The 26,712-nt window shown below is 36.8% G+C and overlaps 1 protein-coding gene across 1 annotated transcript in view; it reads right to left on the bottom strand.

The window, feature by feature from the left end:
• The window catches only part of LOC106132958 (O-acyltransferase like protein), a 58,130-nt gene that overhangs the window by 7,149 nt on the left and 24,269 nt on the right, over positions 1–26,712 (bottom strand). Inside the window, exons 2-10 of the mRNA XM_060954450.1 lie at positions 18,972–19,091; positions 13,039–13,172; positions 10,577–10,749; positions 6,778–6,950; positions 6,279–6,383; positions 5,107–5,267; positions 4,153–4,253; positions 2,164–2,295; positions 293–458 (exon numbers count right to left, since the gene is read on the bottom strand). Of these exons, the coding sequence (XP_060810433.1) occupies positions 293–458; positions 2,164–2,295; positions 4,153–4,253; positions 5,107–5,267; positions 6,279–6,383; positions 6,778–6,950; positions 10,577–10,749; positions 13,039–13,172; positions 18,972–19,091 (1,265 nt within the window). The remainder of the gene's footprint in view (positions 1–292; positions 459–2,163; positions 2,296–4,152; positions 4,254–5,106; positions 5,268–6,278; positions 6,384–6,777; positions 6,951–10,576; positions 10,750–13,038; positions 13,173–18,971; positions 19,092–26,712) is intronic.

The raw sequence follows: 26,712 nt of genomic DNA, 5'->3' as shown, positions 1-26,712 counted from the left end.
AGATATGGCTCCAGCCGACTTTTTTCTTTTTCCTAAACTCAAATTACCACTTCGTGGCACCCGTTTTCAATCGGTAGAAGACATAAAAGAGAATTCGCGGCGAGAACTGACCTCAATTCCGGAAACAGCGTTTAAAAAATGTTTTGATGATTGGATTATTCGTTGGCGTAAGTGTATCGTTTCTAAAGGAGCATATTTTGAAGGTGATAAAATAAATTTGGATGAATAACAAACAGTTTGTGTATTATGGATCTTTTCCTGCTACTTTCTTGACAGAGTAGTATATCATTACCATCTGATCGACAGGAAACAACGTGTTGATGTACAGCAGATTCCTCCACCAGTACTTGGGGCAGGTCTCGTGGTCCGCGGCCGGGGGCTCGAACACCGCGTTCTGGTCGAACCACTTCATCGTCACCTCCACCACGCCCAGCATGAACAGGTACGGCGCTGTCAGTCTGAAGAGAAGTTCGTTTTTTTGTTATAATAAGTACATGAACAGGTACGGCGCTGTCAGTCTGAAGAGTTCATTTTTTTTTTGTTATAATAAGTACATGAACAGGTACGGCGCTGTCAGTCTGAAGAGTTCATTTTTTTGTTATAATAAGTACATGAACAGGTACGGCGCTGTCAGTCTGAAGAGTTCATTTTTTTTTTGTTATAATAAGTACATGAACAGGTACGGCGCTGTCAGTCTGAAGAGTTCATTTTTTTGTTATAATAAGTACCTACATGAACAGGTACGGCGCTGTCAGTCTGAAGAGTTCATTTTTTTTTTTGTTATAATAAGTACATGAACAGGTACGGCGCTGTCAGTCTGAAGAGAAGTTCGTTTTTTTGTTATAATAAGTACATGAACAGGTACGGCGCTGTCAGTCTGAAGAGTTCATTTTTTTTTTGTTATAATAAGTACATGAACAGGTACGGCGCTGTCAGTCTGAAGAGTTCATTTTTTTTTTGTTATAATAAGTACATGAACAGGTACGGCGCTGTCAGTCTGAAGAGTTCATTTTTTTTTTTGTTATAATAAGTACATGAACAGGTACGGCGCTGTCAGTCTGAAGAGTTCATTTTTTTTTTGTTATAATAAGTACATGAACAGGTACGGCGCTGTCAGTCTGAAGAGTTCATTTTTTTTTGTTATAATAAGTACATGAACAGGTACGGCGCTGTCAGTCTGAAGAGTTCATTTTTTTTTTGTTATAATAAGTACATGAACAGGTACGGCGCTGTCAGTCTGAAGAGAAGTTCAATTTTTTTTTTTGTCTATCATCATTTTTGATCCCTTCATGGGATAAGTCCGCCGTTGCAAATGATTTGTTTCTTTTAATAACTATGTAGGTAGGTACTTACTATTTTCATGTTACTGTGTAAATTTCTATGAAATAAAGATAATACTAGGGACTCTTTTTTTAGGCGATGGGTTAGCAACCTGTCACTATTTGAATCTCAATTCTATCATAAAGCCAAATAGCTGAACGTGGCCATTCAGTCTTTTCAAGACTGTCTAGCTCTGTCTACCCCGCAAGGGATATAGACGTGACCATATGTATGTATGTATGTATTTTAGATCGTACGGTTAAATCGGGAAAGTGGAATAGAATCACTCGCATTTATTGTTCATGGATAACATCATTTTAGATACGTGCCGATGCCGTTGTGGTTCAAGGCACGAATACAAAAAAGAATGGGACCACTCCGTCCCTTTCCCGTGGAAGTCGTAAAAAGCGACTAAGGGATAGGCTTACAAACTTGGGATTTTTTTAAGGCGATTGGCTAGCAACCTGTCACATTTTGAATCTCAATTCTATCATTACCTAAGTCTAATAGCTGAACGTGGCCATTCAGTCTTTTCAAGACTGTCTAGCTCTGTCTATCCTGCAAGGGATATAGACGTGACCAATGTATATATGTATGTATGTGAAGATAATACAAAAAAAAAGCCATCAAGCCCATCGCGTAAAAGAAGAATCTCAAGTTTGTAAACCTATCTTTTAGTCGCCTTTTACGACATCCATGTGAAAGAGATGGACTGCTCCTATTCTTTTTTGTATTGGTGCCGGGAACCACACGGCACTTTTTATAACTATGTCCTTATTATTTTCTTGTTACTGTGTATATTTCTATGCAATAAAGATAATACAAACAAACAAACTAACAAACCTGGCGAATCTGTAAGCGATGAGTCCCATGAACTGTAGTACTCCGGCGGTGAGCTTCCTCCTGCCCTTCGTGATGAGGTCCAGCTTCCCCTTCGCGTTCGTCCGGAAATACAGGAACGTCACCAACATGCCACTGAAGTAGATCAAAATTCAAAATTCAAAATTTTTATTCATTATTATAGGATACTATATATCGCTTAATAATTGTCGTATGGTTTAACAACATTGGTTACACGTCAAATAAATTACTTAAAAACTAAGTTTACTGCCGCTTCCAAGGCGTCAGTGCAGAAGAAGCGGTAACAAATTGCACTGCAGCATTTTCTTCAACAACGTCACCTTCACAATATTAAATTATACTTAGAATAGAATGTGGACGAGAGAATACATTGTTTAATTTTATATATTTATGAGATTTAATATTGAAAAAAGAAATATATATATATATATATGTATATTTTATGGATTGCCAATTTTAAAAAGATTTATGTACAGGGTGTACTGAATTGCTTACAATGCATAAGAATATTTCTATGCAATAAAGATAATAAATCTATCACGTGATAACATTGTGATACAATATCTTAATATTGTATCACATTGTTTGGGCTATCAATAAATCTATACTAATATTATAAAGCTGAAGAGTTTGTTTGTTTGAACGCGCTAATCTCAGGAACTACTGGTGCGAATTGAAAAAATATTTTTGCGTTGAATAGACCATTTATCGAGGAAGTCTTTAGGCTTTATAATATCAGCTAGTTTATAATATAATATACTAGCTGTGCCCGCGACTTCGTCCGCGTGGAATAGTTATTTAGGGCATCATTGAAGCCCTCAAGAATGAATAATATTCCCCGTTTTTTGCACATTTTCCATTATTTCTTTGCTCCTTATAGTTGCAGCGTGATGTTATATCGATAAATGGTCTATTCAAAACAATTTTTTTTTAACTCAAGCCTGTACTTCCTGAGATTAGCGCGTTCAAACAAACAAAGAAAGAAACTCTTCAGCTTTATAATATTAGTATAGATTAAAAATATATTGTGAAGGCACTTAATTTGAATGACTAACATAGTTAGTAGACTAAGTACACAATTATTGTAATTTTGCAGCAATTTGTATTATAATGCTACTCGTATTTTATTTTATGATTATAATGAAAAATGTTCTGTATATTTTTTTTTGTACTTACATACATATGGTCACGTCTATATCCCTTGCGGGGTAGACAGAGCCACCAGTCTTGAAAAGACTGAATGGCCACGTTCAGCTATTTGGCTTAATGATAGAATTGAGAATTAAAATAGTGACAGGTTGCTAGCCCATCGCCTATAAAAGAATCTCAAGTTTGTAAGCCTATCCCTTAGTCGCCTTTTACGACATCCATGGGAAAGAGATGGAGTGGTCCTATTCTTTTTTGTATTGGTGCCGGGAACCACACGGCACCACACACCATTTTTTTTTGTTAATGATATAATTTAGTGTAACTCTTACTTATATATATGTAAGTTTTAATGTTTAGTTTTATTTAGTATGGTACTCGCAGAAAACCAGCGTCATGACTCTGCCATGACACATGCTGAGCGAGGGCCATTTTTGGTGCATGCATGTAATTTAAAGTGCCGTGTGGTTCCCGGCACCAATACAGGAAAGGATGGGACCACTCCATCTCTTTCCCATGGATGTCGTAAAAGGCGACTAAGGGATAGGCTTACAAACTTGGGATCCTTTTTTAGGCCATGTGCTAGCAACCTGTCACTATTTGAATCTCAATTTTATCTTAAAGCCAAATAGCTGAACGTGGCCTATCAGTCTTTGCTAGACTGTTGGCTCTGTCTACCCCGCAAGGGATATAGACGTGATTATTTGTATGTATGTATATAATTTAAAATACACTGATTTCAATTTATATTTTGTTAATGTACCAAATTAACGATTTTTCTTTCTTTCTTTCTTTCTAACATTATGTTATAGGTAAGTGAATTACCCGAGACAGAAGAACGTGTCGACGCTGTAGACCGCGCTCAGGATCAGCTGAAACAGGAAACTCTTCTCCAGCACAGCTCGCAGCGCGGTGTTGTCTGCGTACTGTAACAACACACAATACAATACAATACATTGCAATGCAACGCAATGCAACGCAACGCAACGCAACGCAACGTAAAGCAACGCAATGTAATAACTCTTTATTGCACCAAAATAAATTACAGCAAATTCACAATTGTGTATTAAAAACATAGCATCAAAAGGCGACCAGCGTAGTAGTGACTAAAATACTTGGCAACCATATCACTATAAGCGATAAATGTGTATAAAAGTTCACCCAGAGACTGCACCAATAGAAAAAAGAATAGGACCACTCCATCTCTTTCCCATGGATGTCGTAAAAGTCGACTAAGGGAAAAGCTTATATATACTTGAGATTCCTCTTTGGGCGATGGGCTAGCAACCTGTCATCATAAAGCCGAACGACATAGCGTCGCCTTTCAGTCTGTTAATGGTTGTTGGCTCTGTCAACCCCGTGGGGGATATAGACGTGACAATACGCGTAAGCAATCATATATGGTAAAATAATGTCAAATATGTCAAGAAAAATATTATGTGCCGTGTGGTACCCGGCACCAATACAAAAAAGAATAGGACCACTCCATCTCTTTCCCATGGATATCGTAAAAGGAGGCTTACAAACTTGGGATTCTTTTTAAGGGTGATGGTCTAGCAACCTGTCACCATTTGAATCTCAATTCTATCATTAAGCCAAACAGCTGAACGTGGCCATTCAGTCTTTTCAAGACTATTGGCTCTGTCTACCCCGCATGGGATATAGACGTGACCATATGTATGTACGTAATAATACGCGTAAGCAATCAATCATATATATGGTAAAATAATGTCAAATATGTCAAGAAAAAGATAATAAATATATTATTCTATTGCATACCTTGAAGACAACGATGCAAGTGTGTCCAAAAATTACCCACACCATGGACAGAGTACGCAGACCATGAACCACGGGAACGGTGTCGGAGCCAACTGTCTGGTCGAAGATCTGGAGAATGTTCGCTTTCATGGAGAAAGATAGGAGCAGCTCCGACCAGATGCCTGCAATTATGAGAGTTTATGAGGTTAAATTTGATGGGTCACACACAATACTTAATTATGTAAGATCCGTTTGAGAGACGCGATTCAAATTCAAAATTCAAAATTTTTTATTCATTATTATAGGATACTATTAAGGCCACGTTCAGCTATTTGGCTTAATGATAGAATTGAGATTCAAATAGTGACAAGTTGCTTGCCCATCGTCTAAAAGAAGGATTCCAAGTTTATAAGCTTTAAACTTAATCACATTTACGACATAAATGGATTTTCCCATTTATTAATAGAGTGGTCCTATTATTATTTTATAAGTGCCGAGAACCACACGGCAATCAATTATAACATTCATGAATGCAAATGTTACTAACGATGCGATTCCGTACGTCCTTTACGTAAAAAGGCGACTAAGGGATAGGCTTTAAAACTTCGGTTTCATCTTGCAGGCGTCGGGCTAGCAACCTGTCACTATTTGAATCTCAATTCCATCATTAAGCCGAGTTGGTGAACGTGGCCATTCAGCCTTTTCAGGACTGTTGGCTCTGTCTACCCCGTAAGGGATATAGACGTGACTATATGTACATATGTATGTAGGAATTTTTAAAATCAAGTAGTTTTTAATAGCAATATATAGTTTTTGAGTTTAATACAAACATACAAATATACAAATCTTTTACATATCTACATATGTAAATACATACATATGGTCACGTCTATATCCCTTGCGGGGTAGACAGAACCAACAGTCTTGAAAAGACTGAATGGCCACGTTCAGCTATTTGGCTTAATAATAGAATTGAGATTCAAATAGTGACAGGTTGCTAACCCATCGCCTAAAAAAGAATCCCAAGTTTGTTAGCCTATCCCTTAGTCGCCTTTTACGACATCCATGGGAAAGAGATGGAGTGGTCCTATTCTTTTTTGTAATGGTGCCGGGAACCACACGGCACTACGAATCTTTTCTTTATAATTAATATAGTGAATGTGAATTATGAAATACATCAATTATAATCTCACTCAGTTTGATCTCCTCGTCAGTGGACGCTGTCTCCGCCGTCAGCCGCTCTTCAGACGTGTTGCTGGCGACCGCTATGTTGTTGTTCACGTTGTACATTGACTTGCCTGGAGTGGACAATGTACATACTTATGATTACGTCTATATCCCTCGCGGGGTAGACAGAGCCAACTGAAATCTATACTTTAATATGATAAAGCTGAAGTGTTTGTTTGTTTTAACGCGCTAATCTCAAGTTTTATAGCGTCCCGTTTATAAGTCCCGTTATAATCAGTCCAGCCAGCTACTTTGAAGACAAAAATATATTATATACTAGAGGCCGCCCGCGACTTCGTCCGCATAGAAACCCTATCTATCCCGCGGGAACTCCGGGATAAAAAGTAGCCTACTTATATGTTATTCTGGGTCTTCAGCTACCAACATACCAAATTTCATCGTAATCGTAATTTTGTCCCTATCTTCCCCTCCAGGAAAAAGCATAACGAAATGTTATCAATTTACCATTAGTCACAGTGATATCATCCAGGCCATTGAGGTCCAACTTCAGATCGTTCCTGGCCCCCTCGGCGGCCATGTTGGCGGCCCTCCGTCTGCGCCTGCGCACGTCCCGCGCCAGCTTCATGTCGTACGCAGTCGCTGATATTAGCAGCAGGCCGACGGCTATGCACACGCCTCTGAAATTATCAATTAATCGTTTGATAACGATTGTTATTCTTATACATACATATAGTCACGTCTATATCCCTTGCGGGGTAGACAGAGCTGACAGTCTTGAAAAGACTGAATGGCCACGTTCAGCTGTTTGGCTTAATGTTAGAACTGAGACTCAAAATGTGACAAGTTGCTAGCCCATCGCCCAAAAGAAGAATCGCAAATTTATAAGCCTATCCTTTAATCGCCTTTTATGACATCCATTTGTCACTATTTGAATCTCAATTCCATCGTAAAGCCATACAGGTGAACGTCACTTTTCAGTCTTTTCAGGACTGTTAGCTTTGTCTACCCCGCAAGGGATATAGACGTGACTACAATGTATGTAGATATGAAGCTTCAAATTTGATATAGCAGGTATATATTTTTTTGTACAATATATTTATGTTACAATATATTTTTTTGCTAGACCGTTCCACAATAGTTACCCAAAAACATTACAAAACTCCTTATGCTGACATAAGCTATGTAATCTATTTACACACACGCCATTTGTAGGACAAATGACAGACGTTTCGGCTTCTAGCAATAACATACAAACATAAAATTGCATCGTCCGCATTCCTTTATTTCGTCACGTCTATATAACAAGACATTACTATGTTTTTTTATTAGCAGAGATCTCTGTTTTTGTAGTTTTATAAATTTAAAAAAAAAACAAAAATCCGAATTGAATTGCATTTAATATTATTTTTTTCCAGGGTTTCGGGTTTCAACAAACATATATATATACATATTCTGACGGCCTCTGTGGCGTAGCGGTAGTACGCTTGTCTGTGTCACCGGAGGTCCCGAGTTCGAATCCCGGTCAGGGCATGATGAGAAAAGAACTTTCTCTGATTGGCCTGGGTCTTGGATGTTTATCTATATAAGTATTTATTATAAAATAAAGTATCGTTGAGTTAGTATCTCGTAACACAAGTCTCGAACTTACTTCGAGGCTAACTCAATCTGTGTAATTTGTCCTGTATATATTTATTTATACATACATACATAAAATCACGCCTCTTTCCCGGAGGGGTAGGCAGAGACTACCTCTTTCAACTTGCCACGATCTCTGCATACTTCTTTCGCTTCGTCCACATTCATAACTCTCTTCATACAAGCTCGGCGGTTTCGGGTACTTTTAACCTGACCCTTTACCAGGACGTCCTTAATTTGATCAAGATACGTTCGTCTAGGTCTTCCCACTCCGACCTTTCCCTCCACACTCTCCTTGTATATCTGCTTAGTCAACCTGCTTTCATTCATCCTCTCCACATGACCGAACCATCTTAACATACCCTTTTCTATTCCTGTAACTACATCTTCTTTCACATCACAACATTCCCTTATCACGCTGTTCCTTATCCTGTCACTCAATTTCACACCCATCATACTCCTTAACGCTCTCATTTCCACTGCATTTATTCTGCTTTCATGCTTCTTTTGCCATACCCAACTTTCACTCCCATACATTAATGTCGGGACCAACACGCCCCTGTGCACAGCCAGTCGAGCCTTTTTGGATAGTTTCTGACTGCTCATAAAGGCATGCAAAGCTCCATTCACCATGTTCCCCGCGTTCACTCTCCTTTCAATATCACTATCATACGTATGATAGTGATGATAGTGATATTTATTTATATTTATATATATATAACCACTAAAAAGATCTCAAGCAAGCCCAGTTGCCAGAATCGTACTCAAGACCTTACGGGACTCAAGTCACATCACAGAAAAGACATATTTAATGAGTATACTTACAGTGCCGTGTGGTTCCCGGCACCAATACAAAAAAGAACAGGACCACTCCATTTCTTTCCCACGGATGTCGTAAATGGCGACTAAGGGATAGGCTTACATACTTGTGCTTCTTTTTTTAGGCGATGGGCTAGCAACCTGTCACTATTTGGATCTCAATTCCATCATTAAGCCGAGCAGCTGAACGTGGCCATTCAGTGTTTCCGGGACTATTGGCTCTGCCCCGTAAGGGATATAGACGTGACTATATGTATGTATACTTACAATAACACCCTAAATGTCGGGTCCGCAGCTGAATGTGGCCATTCCGGTCTTTTCTGTACTATTGGCTCCGCCCCGTAAGGGATATAGACGTGACTATATGTATGTATACTTACAATAACACCCTAAATGTCGGGTCCGCAGCTGAATGTGGCCATTCCGGTCTTTTCGGGACTATTAACTCTGTCTACCTCGTAAGGGATATAGACTATATGTATGTATGTAGATAAGATAGTGACTATATGTACTACTCTGTCAAGAAAGTAGCAGGAAAAGATCAATAATACACAAACTGTTTGTTATTCATCCAAATTTATTTTATCACCTTCAAAATATGCTCCTTTAGAAACGATAGGTACACTTACGCCAACGAATAATCCAAACATCAAAACATTTTTTAAACGCTGTTTCCGGAATTGAGGTCAGTTCTCGCCGCGAATTCTCTTTTATGTCTTCTACCGATTGAAAACGGGTGCCACGAAGTGGTAATTTGAGTTTAGGAAAAAGAAAAAAGTCGGCTGGAGCCATATCTGGTGAATATGGTGGTTGCTCGATGGTATTTGTTGAGTGTTTGGTTAAAAATTCGTTCACAATGATGGCCTTGTGCGAAGGTGCATTATCATGGTGCAAAATCCAAGAATTTTCTTTCCACAAATCTGGCCTCTTTCGTCGGATTTGCTCTCTTAAACGCCGCATAACACTCAAATAATATTCCTTATTTACCGTTTGACCTTCCGGCAAGAATTCCGAGTGCACAACACCGCGATAGTCAAAGAAAACAGTCAACATGACTTTGACTTTTGAACGACTTTGGCGTGGTTTTTTCGGTTTCGGTTCAGTTGGAAGGCGCCATTCCGAAGCTTGTTGACTAGTTTGCATGTCAAACTCGTAAACCCACGTCTCGTCACCAGTAACAATGCGTTTCATGAATGTTGGGTCGGAATTGACTCGTTCTAGCATGTCCTCAGCGACTCCCATGCGATTGAGTTTTTGAAAAAAATTCAGGTCTTTTGGGACTAGCCGAGCGGCAACATGTTTCATACCCAAATTATTAGTTAAAATGGTACGGATCGACTCGTGAGATACAGAAAGTTCGGTGGCTATCTCTCTCAAAGTTGAATGAGGATTTTCAGTCACTATTTCCTTCACTTTTGCGATGTTAACTTCAGTTGCAGACGTTGATGGCCTACCAGAGCGAGGCAAATCTTCCATCACATCTCGACCGCTTTTGAACGCTTTGTACCACTCATAAGCACGAGTTTTTGATAAAGTCGATTCACCGTAAGCCTTCTGTAACATTTTCAGTGACTCCGAACACGATATTCCATTGGCAATGCAAAATTTAAGACAAACTCTTTGTTCGATGTTTTTATCCATTATGAAATTAGCAATACACACTAGATATGATATAACTAAAAATAGCACTGTATTTAATGTAAACAACAGATGCAACTCAAACTCCGCGCCAAAATGGAAAACAGTTGTGCCAATCTAACAACAACAAAAAAAACAAAAATTTGAATTTGGAACCATAAATAAATAATCCATTCCCGATACTTTTCTGACTGAATGTATGTATACTTACAATAACACCCTAAAAGTAGGGTCTCCAAAGTAGGTGTAGGAGCCTTGCAACGGCGCGCGCACGCTGAGCACGGCGTGGCGCAGGACGGGTGCGCGCACGCCGCTCGCCAGTGACGTCACGTCGCCGCGGCCGCAGCTCGACGGCAGGCATATGCCCAGGTGGAGAGTGCGGCGCTGTGCGGGAAATGGAATTATGTGTTCTTTTTTCAAATTTTTAATTTGCATTTACACGAGTACAATTAGGTTTTAAAATTATTCAAATTTACTTTAATTTAATTGAAAATAAATGGTATTATTGCAAGTGATTTGTTACTTTTATAACTGTGTACTATTTCTTGTTACTGTGTAAATTACTACGAAAAAAAAGATAAAATAAAAATATTGGTTTTTAGTGAAAGCCAATGTGGTTATTTTAACATAGCTCCGATCAAGCTGATGTGTGGTGTGTCTGTTTTTCGCTCTAACGGGAATTTTCAAAATTTTGCCAAGCAATTCTACTGATTTTCCAATTTTGGTGACATTTAGGTGTAACGTGAAGCCATTTCTTATTTACCAACGCACTAGCTTCCCCTGCGTGAAATTATCTCCACCTACACGCGCGAATTAGCGCCACCTATTCAGGTCTTTCGCATTTCCTACGCGAACTACAATTTTTATAGATTTGTAAATAAAACCTTTTATTAAACGCGCACGTAACGCTACACGTTGAGTTAATCGTCAACTCGCGTGAGAGAAACTCGCGCGCGCCGGCGAGTTGGCAATATTCAATTCTATTTATTTTTGTTGTCGTCAACTCGCTTGATCATGAAATCTGACGTTTAAAAGTATAGTCAGCTACAAAAACGTTACAGAAATTTAATGTTTAGGTACTTGCTTACTACTCGTATAAATGTATAAGACAATTTATATAAGACTGGTGTTTTTAAATAAAACCAATATATACATCGTTTTTGAAATCAGTATACAGTGTAAATTCCATGAAACGTCATTCGATTTAACGACAAACTCTTTAAAGCGTCGAAATCAATTGGCTTTGGTTGGTTTAGCTTGTATTCCATACAATTATTCACTCTACATAGCGTTACACCCACTCTATATAACGACACAATTGAGTAATTAAAAGTAACTTTTAAGTTGCTAAAATTAGTAGAAACTGTACACCTGTGTGAAATCTAAGTCAGCACTTCATAGAATCAGCCAACGCCGTCACTAAATAATGATTTATAGTTTTTGGTTTCATCAACCTGTATTTTATTAGACTGTACTTTATATAGACGAGCGAGTTGATAACAATAAAACTAGGTAATATTGAAAATCACCAACTCGCGCGCGCAAGCGAGTTTCTTTCAAGCGAGTTGACGATTAACTCTACACGTTTATTTTGAATTAAAAATTGGAAAAGGACGCGTGAAATTTTTGGTTGTTATTATACGGAAATGGAAATTTCAGCTAAACGTGTGCGAAGCTGCGTGCTAAAGCTGGTTTTGTATCTGGGGGCACGGCAGTGCCCCCGCCAAGTCGAGCAAAAAAAAAGCTTCCTCCCTTCGAAACTATTCAGGCTATTTTCGACCCCGTATAATTTCGTGGTGGATAAAACAAAAACCTGAATTTTCGATCAAATCGTCGATCTATTTGTTTAACACGTAAAATATTTTTAATATTGGCATGATAATAACTTAGGTCAGAAGGTCATCTAAGTAGAGACTACATAAATAGATTAACCGACTTGTTATCACATGGATCTCACAACTTTTTACTTGGTAGAAAAACTGAGCTGCGAGACTTGGCGTTTTTACAGGATGTTTTTGATGGCATATTCATCATGACTAAGCAGATATACAAGGAGAGTGTGGAGGGAAAGGTCGGAGTGGGAAGACCTAGAACGTATATTGACCAAATTAACGTCCTGGTAAAGGGTCAGGTCAAAAGTACCCCAAACCGCCGAGCTTGCATGAGAGTTATGAATGTGTATGAAGCGAAGGGAGTATGCAGCGATCGTGGCAAGTGGAAAGAGGTAGTCTCTGCCTACCCCTCCGGGAAAGAGGCGTGATTTTATGTATGTCTTTTTTTTATATACCTAATCTCTAATGTTAAGTGTGTTTTTGTGTAACTTAAATGGGGGCGGAGACCTGGTGGCCTGAAACACAGGATTTTAGCCTAGCTTAGGCCAGTCCATTACCAGTCTCCCGATATGTATATGTGAATCACTACATAGTATAAAACAAAGTCGCTATTTTAGTCTGTTTGTCTATATGCTTAAATCTTTAAAATTACGCAACGGATTTTGATGCGGTTTTTTGTAACAGGTAGAGTGATTCAAGAGGAAGGTTTTTATGTATAATAACATTTATAATTTTGCACCCGTGCGTAGCCGGGGCGGGTCGCTAGAATCTTATAAGTGAAACCTTTTTTTGTATGGGAGAAAATAAAGATTAATTATTTATGTATGTATGTATTCATTACCGTTTTCACAATCTCCTTGACATCAGTCTGCACGCTGAGCCGCACGGTGTAGAAGGCCGTCGCGAACGGAGGCCCGGAGCCCGACATGGACACGTCCTGCCGCCATTCGCTAAAGATCTGGGAGCCGCTGCTCTCTGGAACAACGATTAATAGATTAATATATTATTTAACATACATCCGTTAATCGCCTCTTACGAAGTCCATGGGAAATGAGATGGAGTGGTCCTATTCTTTTTTTATGTATGTATGTAGGTGCCAGGAACCACACGGCACTAAGGGATAGGCTTATAAACTAGCTGGGCTGGCAACTGTTGGCTCTGTCTACCGCGCATGGGATATAGACTTGATGATATGTATGTATGTTAACATACATGTTAACATACATAAAAATGACGCCTCCTTCCTGGTGGTGTAGACAGAAACTACATCTTTCCACTTGCCACGATCTCTGCACACTCTCTTCGGTTCATCCACATTCATTACTCTCTTCATGCAAGCTCGGCGGTTTCGGGTACTCTTGACCTGACCCTTTGCCAGGACGTCCTTAGTTTGATCAAGAAACGTTCGTCTAGGTCTTCCCACTCCGACCTTTCCCTCCACACTCTCCTTGTATTTCTGCTTAGTCAACCTGCTTTCATTCATCCTCTCCACATGACCGAACCATCTTAACCTACCCTATATATGGCCATCTTAAGTACGTGGAAATAGTCTCTGCCTACCCCAATGGGAAACATGTAGCATGGTATGTATGTAAGTACCGTATGGTTTCCGGAACTTAGACGAACCACTTTGTATTATTTCCATGGATGTCGTAAAAGGCGCCTAAGAAATAGGCTTTTAATTTTGCAGCTGATGGGCTAGCAACCTGTCACTGTTTGAATCTCAATACCATCATTATATAGATGACCGTGACCTTTCAGTCGTTACTAAATTGTTGGCTCTGTCTACCCCTAAAAAGATAAAGACGTGATTGTATGTTCATATGTATCTATCATATACTTTAACTAAAAATAAATAGCAATGTTGATGATACGAGTAATCAACACATCGTTCTACGAAAGACATCAACGCGTGCGCACATTCTTACATCACCCAATTTGGACTGTTCCATTTTGTAAAATTGTAACTTTTTCGCTATTATCTATCTATGTTTTTCGTTGTAACGATCATTAGTACATTTGTGGCAATCATGTAACCATCTGTTTCAGGGTGTCACGCCCCAAATATGAGAGTAATGTCGTGTTTTACTGTTGCAGTTTTCTGAATGAATTAAGCCCAATAAAGAAATACAACATAAGATATAGCATTCTTAAAGAAATGAACTTGATTTGTATTAAAAATTAAAAACTAGCTATTGCGCGGGGCTTTGTTCCCGTGGGAAATGCTAGAAAAAGTAGACTACGTTACTCCCAAAGGTCTATTCTATATCTGTGCTAAATTTCGTGAAAATCAGCTTTGTAGTTTTTTTGAGTTTATTCGTTACAGACATACAAAAAAAAACATACATACATATAATCACGTCTATATCCTATGCGGGGTAAACAGAGCCAACAGTCTTGAATGGACTGATGGGCCATGTTCAGCTATTTGGCATTAAGATAGAATTAAGATTCAAATAGTGACAGGTTGCTAGCCCATCGCCTAAAGAAGAATCCCAAGTTTATAAGTTTACCCTCAGTCGCCTTTTACGACATCTATGGGAGAGAGATGGAGTGGTCCTATTCTTTTTTCTATTGGTGCCGGGAACCACAAGTCTTAAAAAAAATTTGCTCTAATTATCTTATAATTAGCATGTATTAAATGATAACAATCCTATTGTGCATTATAATAATGTTTAAATAAATAAATAAACAAACCACAGATATATTATTGTAAAAATTACTAGAATGTCACGTCACAATATGACCTTTTTTGATAACAATCGAGTTTACACCGTTCTCAATTAACAGTGTCCTTAATTTGCGATGTTTTTGCCAATTTTGACCTCCATGTGACCTTTTAGATCAAATCAGTCTGTGTAATTATCGGTTTCAGTTCTGTTTGATAACAATACTTTATTAAAGTCTAGCACCTGTGACCTAAAAAGATGTGTGTCTCGGCACGGCTCTCTCTACCCTTCGCCTATGGCTTTATGCCGTGTGGTTCCCGGCACCATTACAAAGAAGAATAGGACCACTCCATCTCGTTCCCATTGATGTCGTAAAAGGCGGCTAACGGATAGGCTTACAAACTTGGGATTCTTTTTTAGGCGATGGGCTAGCAATCTGTCACTATTTGAATCTTAATTCTATCTTAAGCCAAATAGCTGAACGTGGCCATTCAGTCTTTTCAAGACTGTTGGCTCTGTCCACCCCGCAAGGGATATAGACGTGACCATATGTATGAATGTATGGCTTTAAGCTAAGGGCATTTATTTAATCCCAACTAATGTTAATAATTTGAAAGTGTGTTTGTTGTCTCTTCACGCGTTATCTACTGAGCAAACCATAAAATTTTTCGAATATATAAATAACAGTCTGGAGAATGATATGGGGTCCCATAATAATGAATTTAAATTCTAACGTTTTGAATTTGAATTTGGTACTTTTCATTCTGGTACAAACCAAATGTCAAATGGTTGGTAAAGACTGTCAAACGACATTACCTCCAACATTTATACATTTTACTTTAAGCAATGAAGTTTTAAATGAATAAATGAAAAGCTTAAATTCCCGTGGAATTTGCGAAAAATCTGTCTGTTTCTTTTGAAGGTGGCGCTAAATTGCGCGAACGAAGCGGTTGTTGGTGGTATTATAAAGACAATAGATTCTAAGTTTGGATAGTTGTTGAGTTGACGTTGTTGAGAAAATGCCGCAGTGCAGTTTGTTACCGCTTCTTCTGCACTGATTTCTGCAAAACATACAAAACAGCATGTTGTGTGTACAGAGAGCCAACAGTCTTGAAAACACTGATAGGCCACGTTCAGTTTTTTGGCTTAATGATAGAATCGAGATTCAAATAGTGACAGATTGCTAGCCTATAGCCTAAAAGTAGAATTCCAAGTTTTTAAGCCTATCCCTTAGTCAACAATACCATTAGGAAATAGTGTGATGAATAATAATTAAGTGACGGCCTCTGTGGCGCAGCGGTACGAGTATTACGCTTGTCTGTGACACTGAAGGTCCCGGGTTCGAATCCCGGCCAGGGCATGAGAAAAGATCTTCTCTTCTCTGATTGGCTTGGGTCTTGGATGTTTGTCTATATAAGTATTTATTATAAAATATAGTATCGTTGAGTTAGTATCTCGTAACGCAAGTCTCGAACTTACTTCGAGGCTAACTCAATCTGTGTAATTTGTCCCGTATATATATATAATCCTGATTTAGGCCGCCGGCTTTCCTTGACCCAGAGACCGCGGAAGGCATTTCATCATTACACAACTCTATGTATTATTACGTGTTCACCGTACATACGTACGGACAGACACGCTCACTAACTTTTTGTTTATGAACATGCCATAGGTATGTAATTATCATGAAATTACTCTTTGCAGATTTTTCTAATTTGCATTGCAAATTTGTAATGTGTCGAAAATTATAATAGGTGCGGGTTTCATAATATTTCTTGAAAACCGACTTTTCCTTATACACAATAAGCTGCATATTCATGCAAGCATATGTTTATATATGTATGTACCAAGTGACACAGATTTTTTGGTTGGTATATTTATAAACATTAAAAAAAATTGTATAAAAAGTATTCTATTTTTTTATAACGTTGTCTTTTAATTATAAGATTTTCACAGATAAAATATATACGGGACAAATTACACATATTGAGTTAGTCTCGAAATACATAAGTTTGAGACTTATGTTACGACGTTCTTACTTACTGATACATACATACATATAATCACATATATATCATTTGCAGGGTAGACAGAGCTAACAGTCTTGAAAACACTAATAGGCCAAGTTCAGTTTTTTGGTTTAACGATAGAATTGAGATTCATATAGTGATAGGTTGCTAGCCCGTCGCCTAAAAGAAGAATCCCAAGTTTATAAGCCCATTCTTTCTTTAATGGTCCGGGAACCACACGGCACCATTTTTGCCAGACATACTCATAACGATGTGATCCTACAAGGAGTTCTTCGGAACTATAAAAAAGCAAATGTGAACTGAACGGTACAAAAAATAAAAAAAATTGCGACATACAACAAATTGTTTTGTCGTATAAGACTCATCCATGCACGAAATACAAATGATAACTTTGCAAAATGACAAATTACGCGTTTGCGATGACACAAGGATCATTTATATATATGATAGCAGTTAGTTATGTTGTGTGTCTGTCTGTAAAGCAAAAATTGCGATGTCTTAACGTGCTTCAGTGGTCTGTGTCTTGTCATTAGAAAATTAATGGGCTCCTTTCATTTGTCTTTTTGGATAATTGCAATTCCAAGTTAGAGTCTCACATGGCTACATTATACATAAGTATATACTAGCTGTGCCCGCAACTTCGTCCGCGTGGAATAGTTATATTGGGCATCATGAAAACCATTTTCCATTATTTCTTTGCTCCTTATAGGTGCAGCGTGAAATTATATAGCCTGAAGCCTTCCTCGATAAACTAATTTTTCAATTCGAACCAGTAGTTCCTGAGATTAGCGCGTTCAAACAAACAAACTCTTCAGCTTTATAATATTATGGTATAGATTAATTTTACTACCTAACTGACGGATTAGTTGCGTGTTTGTTTTTGATTATATGTATGTAAGTAGTTTTTGTGTGAAAGAGTAACAAATACACTTCAAAACATCCTTCCTTATAAACTTTCGCATTTTTAATATAAGTGAGAAGGATTAGTAGAATAGTCGTCATTTAGATGTTCTTATTTTCCCTTCATCTTAAATTGTATACTCAATTTTAATACACCAAAAGCATATATGATAATTATGATAGCGTGCAATAAATATGATAAAAATTATGTAACGTTATCATAATACCTCATTTACGGGCCTTGAGAAGTGACTGGACAGAAATAATTCCAAACAAATTATGACATTTGCTCATAATGCCCATAATAAGTTTATTTGTAAATCTCTTATGTGTGTTTAACTGACATTTTGTAACGTTTTATAACCTGCCAGTTAAATTAAGAGGACTACAATTGCAATTTAAAATTTGTGTAACCACGCGAATGAAGTTACAGAATTTAAATTTAAGTTTATTGTTCAAAATATTTGTCTTTAATTACCTTAATCAATTATAACAAAGACGAGTAAATAAAATAAAATGAAAGTCTAAAAAAATTGTTAGTATAAAAATAGGATCAACTATTCTTTAAAAGCTTATTAATATTAATGAAAAAGATAACTTACATATTTTGTTTTATAATCTTAATAATGTTTACTGGTATGGGTGACATGATCACTATTAACGCGCCAAAGTCAAAAATATTTTTTTTTGTTAGTGGCCATTGCTATAATGCCTCCTTTTTTTTATAATCTTCTAGGCAGTATTTTTTTTCCCCTTAGCCTATCCCTTGCGGTATGAAAGAATCTTTGCATCATTATATGTAAATTAATGTCGTATGTAACTGAAACATTTATCTAATTATTTTTTAACTTATGTCGGTCGAAAGCTAGTTTTTGTTTTTTTTTTCTATCCATATCAATACTCAAAATCAAAATTTAAGGGACCGATGTCGGTACTGGAAACATTTTGTCAAGCGAATCAAATAATGATTTCTAGAATCTCTGTCCATCTACATCACGCATAAAATAATATACAGATTTGAATGCGATTTCCCTGATATGGTTGGCTCGGTCCAATATAAAAACTGATTCACAAAAATTTCTTCTTCCGCTCCTCTAAGGGGGCAATACAGGGCGTTAGCATATTGTTCGCGAAGTCGCGGGCGTCAGCTAGTTAAATTATCTATAAGTACTTACTATTGTGGTGTGGTGAAGGCGTGTGCTGCTCGTTCAGGATCTGGCACAGCTCGGCGGAGCCCGTCCAGTAGTTGTTCCCCCAGTAGAACATCGACGTGTAGCGGCCGCTGGCGTCTTCCACTGGAAAAAAAAAACAGGTTCCATAATTTAATTATGTCACCTAATAAAAATCTTATTTTAAGTTTTAATGTGGATGAAGCGAAAGAAGTAAGTTTGCAAGGATCGTGGCCAGTGGAAAGATGTGGTCTCTGCCTGAAAAGAACTTTTTCTGATCGGCCTGGGTCTTGTATGTTTATCTATATAAGTATTTATTATAAAATAAAGTATCGTTGAGTTGGTATCTCGTAACACAAGTCTCGAACTTACTTCGAGGCTAAACTCAATCAGTGTTATTTGTCCCGTATATATTTATTTATTATTATTATTAATGTATGTCATGTATGTAAAAGTCAATCTTAACAGCTCTCCTTTTTTATGGGCGTAAGGCGTAAAAATTCATAACATAATTCATTGCACTTAATTTTCAATATTAACACCATAAATTTTCTTTTACTACGAGTACTTACTTAACCTCGTGTCTTAAACTCATCACATTTTACCTTAAATTTATTTTCATCAACTGGTTGTAAGTCGGAAGCCTTCTGCCATTGCAATAAAGTTATATGAAGGTTGTAATCTCGAGTATTCTTATAAAATTCCTTTCCGTATTTATATTGAAGAATTTAAATTTCGTGAACATCATTTTTTTGTAGTTTTGTGAGCGCATTGTCCGTTTGTCTGTCCGTGCGTAACAACCATTATATTAAGGATTATTAAAATTATAAAACTGAATTTTTTAATATACATACATACATAAATACATAAAATCACGCCTCTTTCCTGGAGGGGTAGGCAGAGACTACCTCTTTCCACTTGAATTTTGAAGATAAGGTGTATAAAAATAAAATTCTAGAAATTCTTTTAGGTATATAATCACGTCTATAACCTCAGCGGGGAAGACAGACGTGATAGTCTTGAAAAGGCTGATGGGCCACGTTAAGCTGTTTGGCTTTATGATAGAATCGAAATTCAAATAGTAACAGGTTGCTAGCACGTCGCCTTAAAGAAGTCCCAAGTATATAAAGCCTATCCCTTAGTCGCCTTTTACGACATCCATGGGAAAGACATGGCGTGGTCCTATTCTTTTTTCAATCGTTGCCGGGAACCACACGGCACTATAAATTCGTGTAGAATGGATTTAGAAAAATAAAATGTAAGGGGTAGCATTCCATATAAGACTCCATACATGTAACAAAAGGATGAATTTCTTTTTTAATCTGATAATATCCATACTCTTCTAAAAAAATAATTTAAATAAAAAACTGTTTGCTTTTTGAAATAAAAAGCCGTGTGAGTTAATTTACTTTTAATAAAACGTTTTGTAAGACAACTCGCCATGAACCCGTATATCTGAACAATAAAGTATAAAGGCTGTAAACATCTTGATGGATGTCTTCAGTTATATCCGGAAGATCGATTTGCCGCGCTTTTCCGTGACATTTCTCTTCCGCTTCCTGTCCAGAAATGATGATGACATTGTCTCTAGATAATTATTGTTTGGTATAATTTACTGCCTTAAATGAGGTTTAAAAATAGGACATCAATCAGACATCAAGATTCTTTAGAAGGGGTAGGCAAAGACCACATCTTTCTTTTTATATAATCTTTGCATAATTTTGTTTGTTTTGAATCTCAGTCCAAATTAAGGTGTTTTTTCTATAACAAATATAAATATTTAATTAAAGTTCTAGAATTATAAAATATAAACATATGTAGGTATGTCGTCACTCCCTTATGAGGTAGACAGAGTTAACAGTCTCACAAGACTGAAAGGCCACAATCGGCTGTATGGCATAATTATGGAATATGATTCCTAGCCCATCGCCTAAGATTTTATCAGCATATCCCTTTGTCGGCTTTTATGGCATGTATGGAAAAGAGATGGAGTACTTCTATTCTATATTAGTCACATTTATACTTATCCTAAAGTACTAAATAACCAAATTAGATAAAGTAGCTTACTACTAAACCTCATTTGGTTATAATTTAGCATGTTTTGGCGGGTTATCGATACAAACAGTATGTTTTTCTACAGGTATTATATTAAGAAACTTCATACAAAAGTGCCATACGCAAAGGTCATATATTGAAATAATGAACTGGCAAGTAAAAAGTATAAATTGAATAAAATAAAGAATACCAAACAAAGTTTTAAAATTTAAATCGAAATTAAACATACCTACATCACAATCATGTCAATTCTTAAAAAAAACTAGGTGCACAGATAATTAAAGTTTCTTGACAGACCTTATACCTTATACATTAAAAAAAAGTGTACTATATTTTTAAATCGACTGCATCCTTTTTTGGATCGAACTACCTCGGCTTACCTTCTCTTGTGTATTGACATTTGGATTAAAAATTTATTACGATTGCCTTTAGTTTTTTTAAAGTGGTTGAAGTATTTATTGTTAAAAACGACAAGGTTTGATTGTTTGAGGCCGTCAAGGCAAAGTCCTTACTCTGTTTCAATGTCTTAAAAATAAATACAGATCTTTCAAGAATAAAGGATTGATAATCTGTGAAATTAAGTTTTTCTTAATAGTTCGAATTGTGTGAACAAATTTTGAATGTTTCTACATTTTTAGCTTTATCTTTCTCTTGTACATAAAACAACGCATTTTCCCAACGAAAACAAGAATTTATCATATGTATAGGGAAAAATTCAAATTTCAATTACCTTCTCCACCACTCAGTCTTTTTGATACTAATGCACCCTGAGATTGTTCTAATCAGTCGTAATTTATTGCTTGTTTCGATAAATTAAAAAAGTATATATTTGTTTTTAATTTCCCAACTATTTTCCCGACCGGTCTGTTATTAATATTTTATAAGTACTTAGCGCAAGAAAAATTAACGTTCTTTGCTTGAAAAGATAACGCGTAGATATTATTATTAGCAATTCGTTCCGCATGGCAGTATATTTAGACATTATTTCTTAAAAACTATATTGCGTTGATCACCTCCATATTGGAGCGAGACGGTTTCTTAATGTCTTAAGGGTAGGTGCAATAGTCTTTTGATGACTGTTGGCTCTGTCTACCCCGTAATCCTTTTATTAAAACTGATTAACTGTTATACAATTCCTTATGGGATACGCAACTTAACATTTTTTTTTAATTTCATAACTCTATACACCTAATAAATAATATTAACGAACTAACTAAAAATCGTGTTACAATTACAGAAACTTAACCATATTTTCAGTGCATAAAATATTCTGTATGCAATAAATCATGTCGTATTCAAGCGGACGTAGTGTTGTCACAACGTAATGTATGACTGACGAAAATAACGATGTTTTGATGCGTTGCGTTATTGTTTAATATTCACATGTGTTAATAAATTATACGCGACTTGTATTTGTTGCTGCAAGTTAGATGTACTAGACTGTTTGAGTAATTGATATTTTTATGTTAATTTAGCTGTCCCGCGAACTTCATACGCGTTGTAAATACATTTTGTATTTTTACTAGCTGTGTCCGCGACTCCGTCTACGTGGAATAGTTACTTTTGGCATCATTGAAGCCTTCAAGGGTGAATAATTTTCCCCGTTTTTTTCACATTTTCAACGTGATGTTATATAGCCCAAAAGCACCAAATTTCATCGTAATCGGTTCAGCAGTTTTTGCGTGAAAGAGTAACAAACATATATACTGACATCCTGACATACTCACAAACTTTCGCATTTATAATATTAGTAGGATTAAGCTTAATTTTAATTTTTTTATTTTACAGTTCTTAAATTTGTGGAACTAAAGTTCTAAACGATTAGTGCCCACTAGACATTGTTTGTCCATTAAAAGTCCAGAAAAAAAAAACACAAAACACAACATCTATGATCACGATTGTATTTTTCTGTTAATCTTTAGTCTGAAGAAAGGCCTGGATTGCCGCCAAAATTGTTTAAGGAATGACATTATGACAGAACCTAAATCTGCATGTACATATTATTGTTTTTCTTAATAGACACGATTAATTTTAAAATACTGGCCACTATCATTTAGCTGCAAAGAAAAAATCTGAAATTGCTCAGATCAGGCCAAGGCGGCCAATGTCATACAGTCATTGGGACTGAAAATAATTGTGATAAATCACGATCTGTGTTTTAAGTTATTCTGTAATTATGTAAGTAAATTAGTTTACAATGCAGCAGTTCAAGGGAAATCTAAACACAGTTCTTTAGTTGTTTTAAGATAAATTTCATGACAAAAATTTTCGATTTAATTTTTAAGTAATACACAGGTGCCGTGTGGTTCCCGGCACTAATAGGAAAAAGAATAGGACCATTCCATCTCTTTCCCATCGATGTCGTAAAAGGAGACTAAGGGGTAGTCTTATAAACCTGGGATTCTTCTTTTAGGCGATGGGCTAGCAACCTGTCACTATTTAAATCTCAATTCTATCTTAAAATAGTTGAACGTGGCCTATCAGTGTTTACAAGACTGTTTGGCTCTGTCTACCCCGGGATATAGACGTGATTATATGTATGTATGTACAGCTGATCGCGGCCTTTCATTCTTTTAAGACCCTTTTTTACCCCGGAAGTTATAAATATCTAATGATATGTATTTAAGTACATACATACCCTAATAACTGTATATGTATGCAAGATGATGATAAACAGTTCGAATATAAAACATTTTTTGTATCTCTAAACCGAGGAGCTTGCATGAAGACTGTATTATTTTCGAAAGTCGAAGGATGAAGTCTCTGTCTTCCCATCCAAGAAAGCGGCGTGACTTCATATACATATGTACGTACATTATATAGAAACATTCCGTAATGTTTATGTTTAGTTTACTATAAAAATAAATCGAGTTCAACGGCCGTTGTCGCCTTGACCCAAAACATCAAGGTCACCTTTCTATCGATTACAAATTGACACTACCTTAGAGGCTTGTCACTTTTGAAACTCATTTATTTATATCTTAATCTGTTGAAAACCGGATTTTGCTTCCTACAACATTAATATACATACAGTTGTAGTGGGAGCGTTGAATCAGCTCGACCGCCACCAAAGGCAAGATCTTCCGCCAGGCTAGGTGTTATGCCTGGGGAACCGCGGCTGCGACGATGTTGAGTCGGAGGTTGTATATATTGCTCCAATCAGTGAAATCTTTGCTTGCGCGATTTAGGTTTTTCGCTGTTTATGACTGATAGCGTCGCGTGATTCTATTTTTTATTTTTGTGGCGTAAAGATATCGCCACACAGTCACGTCCATATCCCTCATGAGGGAGACAGAGCCAACAGTCTTAAAAGACTGAGAGGTCATAAACAGCTTTATGATGGAACTGAGATTCAAATACCTAGTGAAAGGTTGCTAGCCCATCGCCTACCCTCGACTAAGTTTGGCGATTTCAAGTAGGTACACTTAATATTAAATCGAGTGATGAAAGCCTTTTTAAAATAATAGAAAATAAAAGTAAAATCAAGAGGGAGCCTCTCCGTGATTCGGAATACAAGTCGTGAGTCGGGGATAAAGTTCGTCCACGATTTAGATTTAAAGTCCGGTGAAAATGCTGCAGTGTGGTTTGTTCCGCCACTTCTTCTACGCATGCGCTTTGGAAGAGGTAATTGATGTGATTAGACATAAGTTATGTTGACATCAATAAGCTATACCTTGTATCCTTTTTTGAAAAAAATTATTAATATTTTTATTTCTAGTGCCACAAATAATTCTGAAACATACATATGTACAATTGTACATACGTGTATTTTTTTTATATTACTATTGTAGAAATTACTTACAAGGGTAATAAGTAGACATAGATAGCCGTCAACTTTGATCATTTGTTCTACTAGGTGTTTGTTAAATATTGTCATTTTAATAATAGGTACCTAGTCTTCCGAGGTTATTTATTTTTTCATGTACACAAAATTATATACAAGAGCATTTAATACCGTAATTCTAGTACAAAAGTGCTACTTATTTCATATATTTAGAGGTTGTTGATGTTTTACAAAAATAATAAATAAAATAAATAATAAATAAATACGGGACAAATTACACAGATTGAGTTAGCCTCGAAGTAAGTTCGAGACTTGTGTTACGAGATACTAACTCAACGATACTATATTTTATAATAAATACTTATATAGATAAACATCCAAGACCCAGGTCAATCGGAAAAAGTTCTTTTCTCATCATGCCCTGGCCGGGATTCGAACCCGGGACCTCCGGTGTCACAGACAAGCGTACTAAAACGTAGCGTCATAAAAATAAACCTTCATAATAAAAATAATATCTACATATATGAGTACTAGCTTCTTTGTCCAGTAATAGTGAACAGCGACTGATGACAGTTGAATCCAGTCAAATCGGTTGCCTAATGGCAGTAATAAGAACGACGACCTTGAAACGTGATTGAAATCCTGGATGCATCATTAGGCGCACTTCTAATGCGCGCGCGCAGATCGTTGCGAATATTATCTGCATATAACGAATTGGAGGCTAGGGTTTGATAGCCTACGGTAAGCGGAAAAAATATACTGAAATAAGGAAATAAACTAAACAGAGTATAGTAAAAATTAATGATATTTAGAAATATACTCGTATAGTATAGATACTAGTATTATAAAGCTGAAGAGTTTGTTTGTTTGTTTGAACGCGCTAATCTCAGGAACTAGTGGTTCGAATTGAAAAATTCTATTTGCGTCGAATAGACCATTTATCGAGGAAGGCTTTAGGGTATATAACATCACGCTGCAACTATTGGGAGCGAAGAAATAATGGAAAATGTGGAAAAAAGCGGGGAAAATTATTCACCCTTTTAATGATGCCTAAAATAACTATTCCACGCGGACGGAGTCGCGGGCACAGCTAGTATTAGTATAGATAGCTCCCGCTTTTCTCCAATCACACAAACCGCCAACGAAAAGGAATCTGTTGCAACGATCACAGTGTGATGACATGCATTGATATGCATCTAGCGAGTACTAGGTCTTTGGGTCAGTTGGCTAACTAACTCTAATGGCTTTCCTATGGACGTTGTAAAAGGCAAGTAAGGGACTTATAAACTTGCGATTCTTCATATAGGCGATAGGCTAGCTAAAGTAAAACTCTTTAGTCGCCACACTATCTATGATTAAATGTTTGGTTGACTCTGTCTACCTCGAATGGGATAGAAACGTGATTATTTATGTATCAATCCTGACAAAGCAGCTTAGATTTATTAGATTTTTAGATTATCATTTTATTAGAGCATCATTTATATAAGCACGTCTATATTCCTTGCGGGATAGACAGCCTAGTCTTGAGAAGACTGATAGGTCAAGTTCAGCTGTTTGGCTTAATGATCGAATTGAGATTAAAATTCGGACAGGTTGTTAGTCGCATTTTACGACATCGGGAATAAGACTATTCTTTTTATTACTGGTGCCGGAAACCACACGGCACGCCATTGTAACCTGTTTTCAAAAATAAAAACATAATGATTGATTGATTGATATGACATAGCGACCTTTTGCAGCTGTATAGCAAACGTATTTGTTATTGTTAAAAATATTATCTATCCTACTACTATTATAAAGGCGAAAGTTTGTATGGATGTTTGTTACTCTTTCACGCAAAAACTACTGAACCGATTACCATGAAATTTGGTATGTAGGTAGCTGAAGACCCAGAATAACACATAGGCT

Source organism: Amyelois transitella, chromosome 4, assembly GCF_032362555.1.
Source record: "Amyelois transitella isolate CPQ chromosome 4, ilAmyTran1.1, whole genome shotgun sequence".
NCBI lineage: Eukaryota > Metazoa > Arthropoda > Insecta > Lepidoptera > Pyralidae > Amyelois > Amyelois transitella.
The sequence above is the reverse complement of the archived record's forward strand: the minus strand, read 5'-3'. Positions and strand labels throughout refer to the sequence as shown.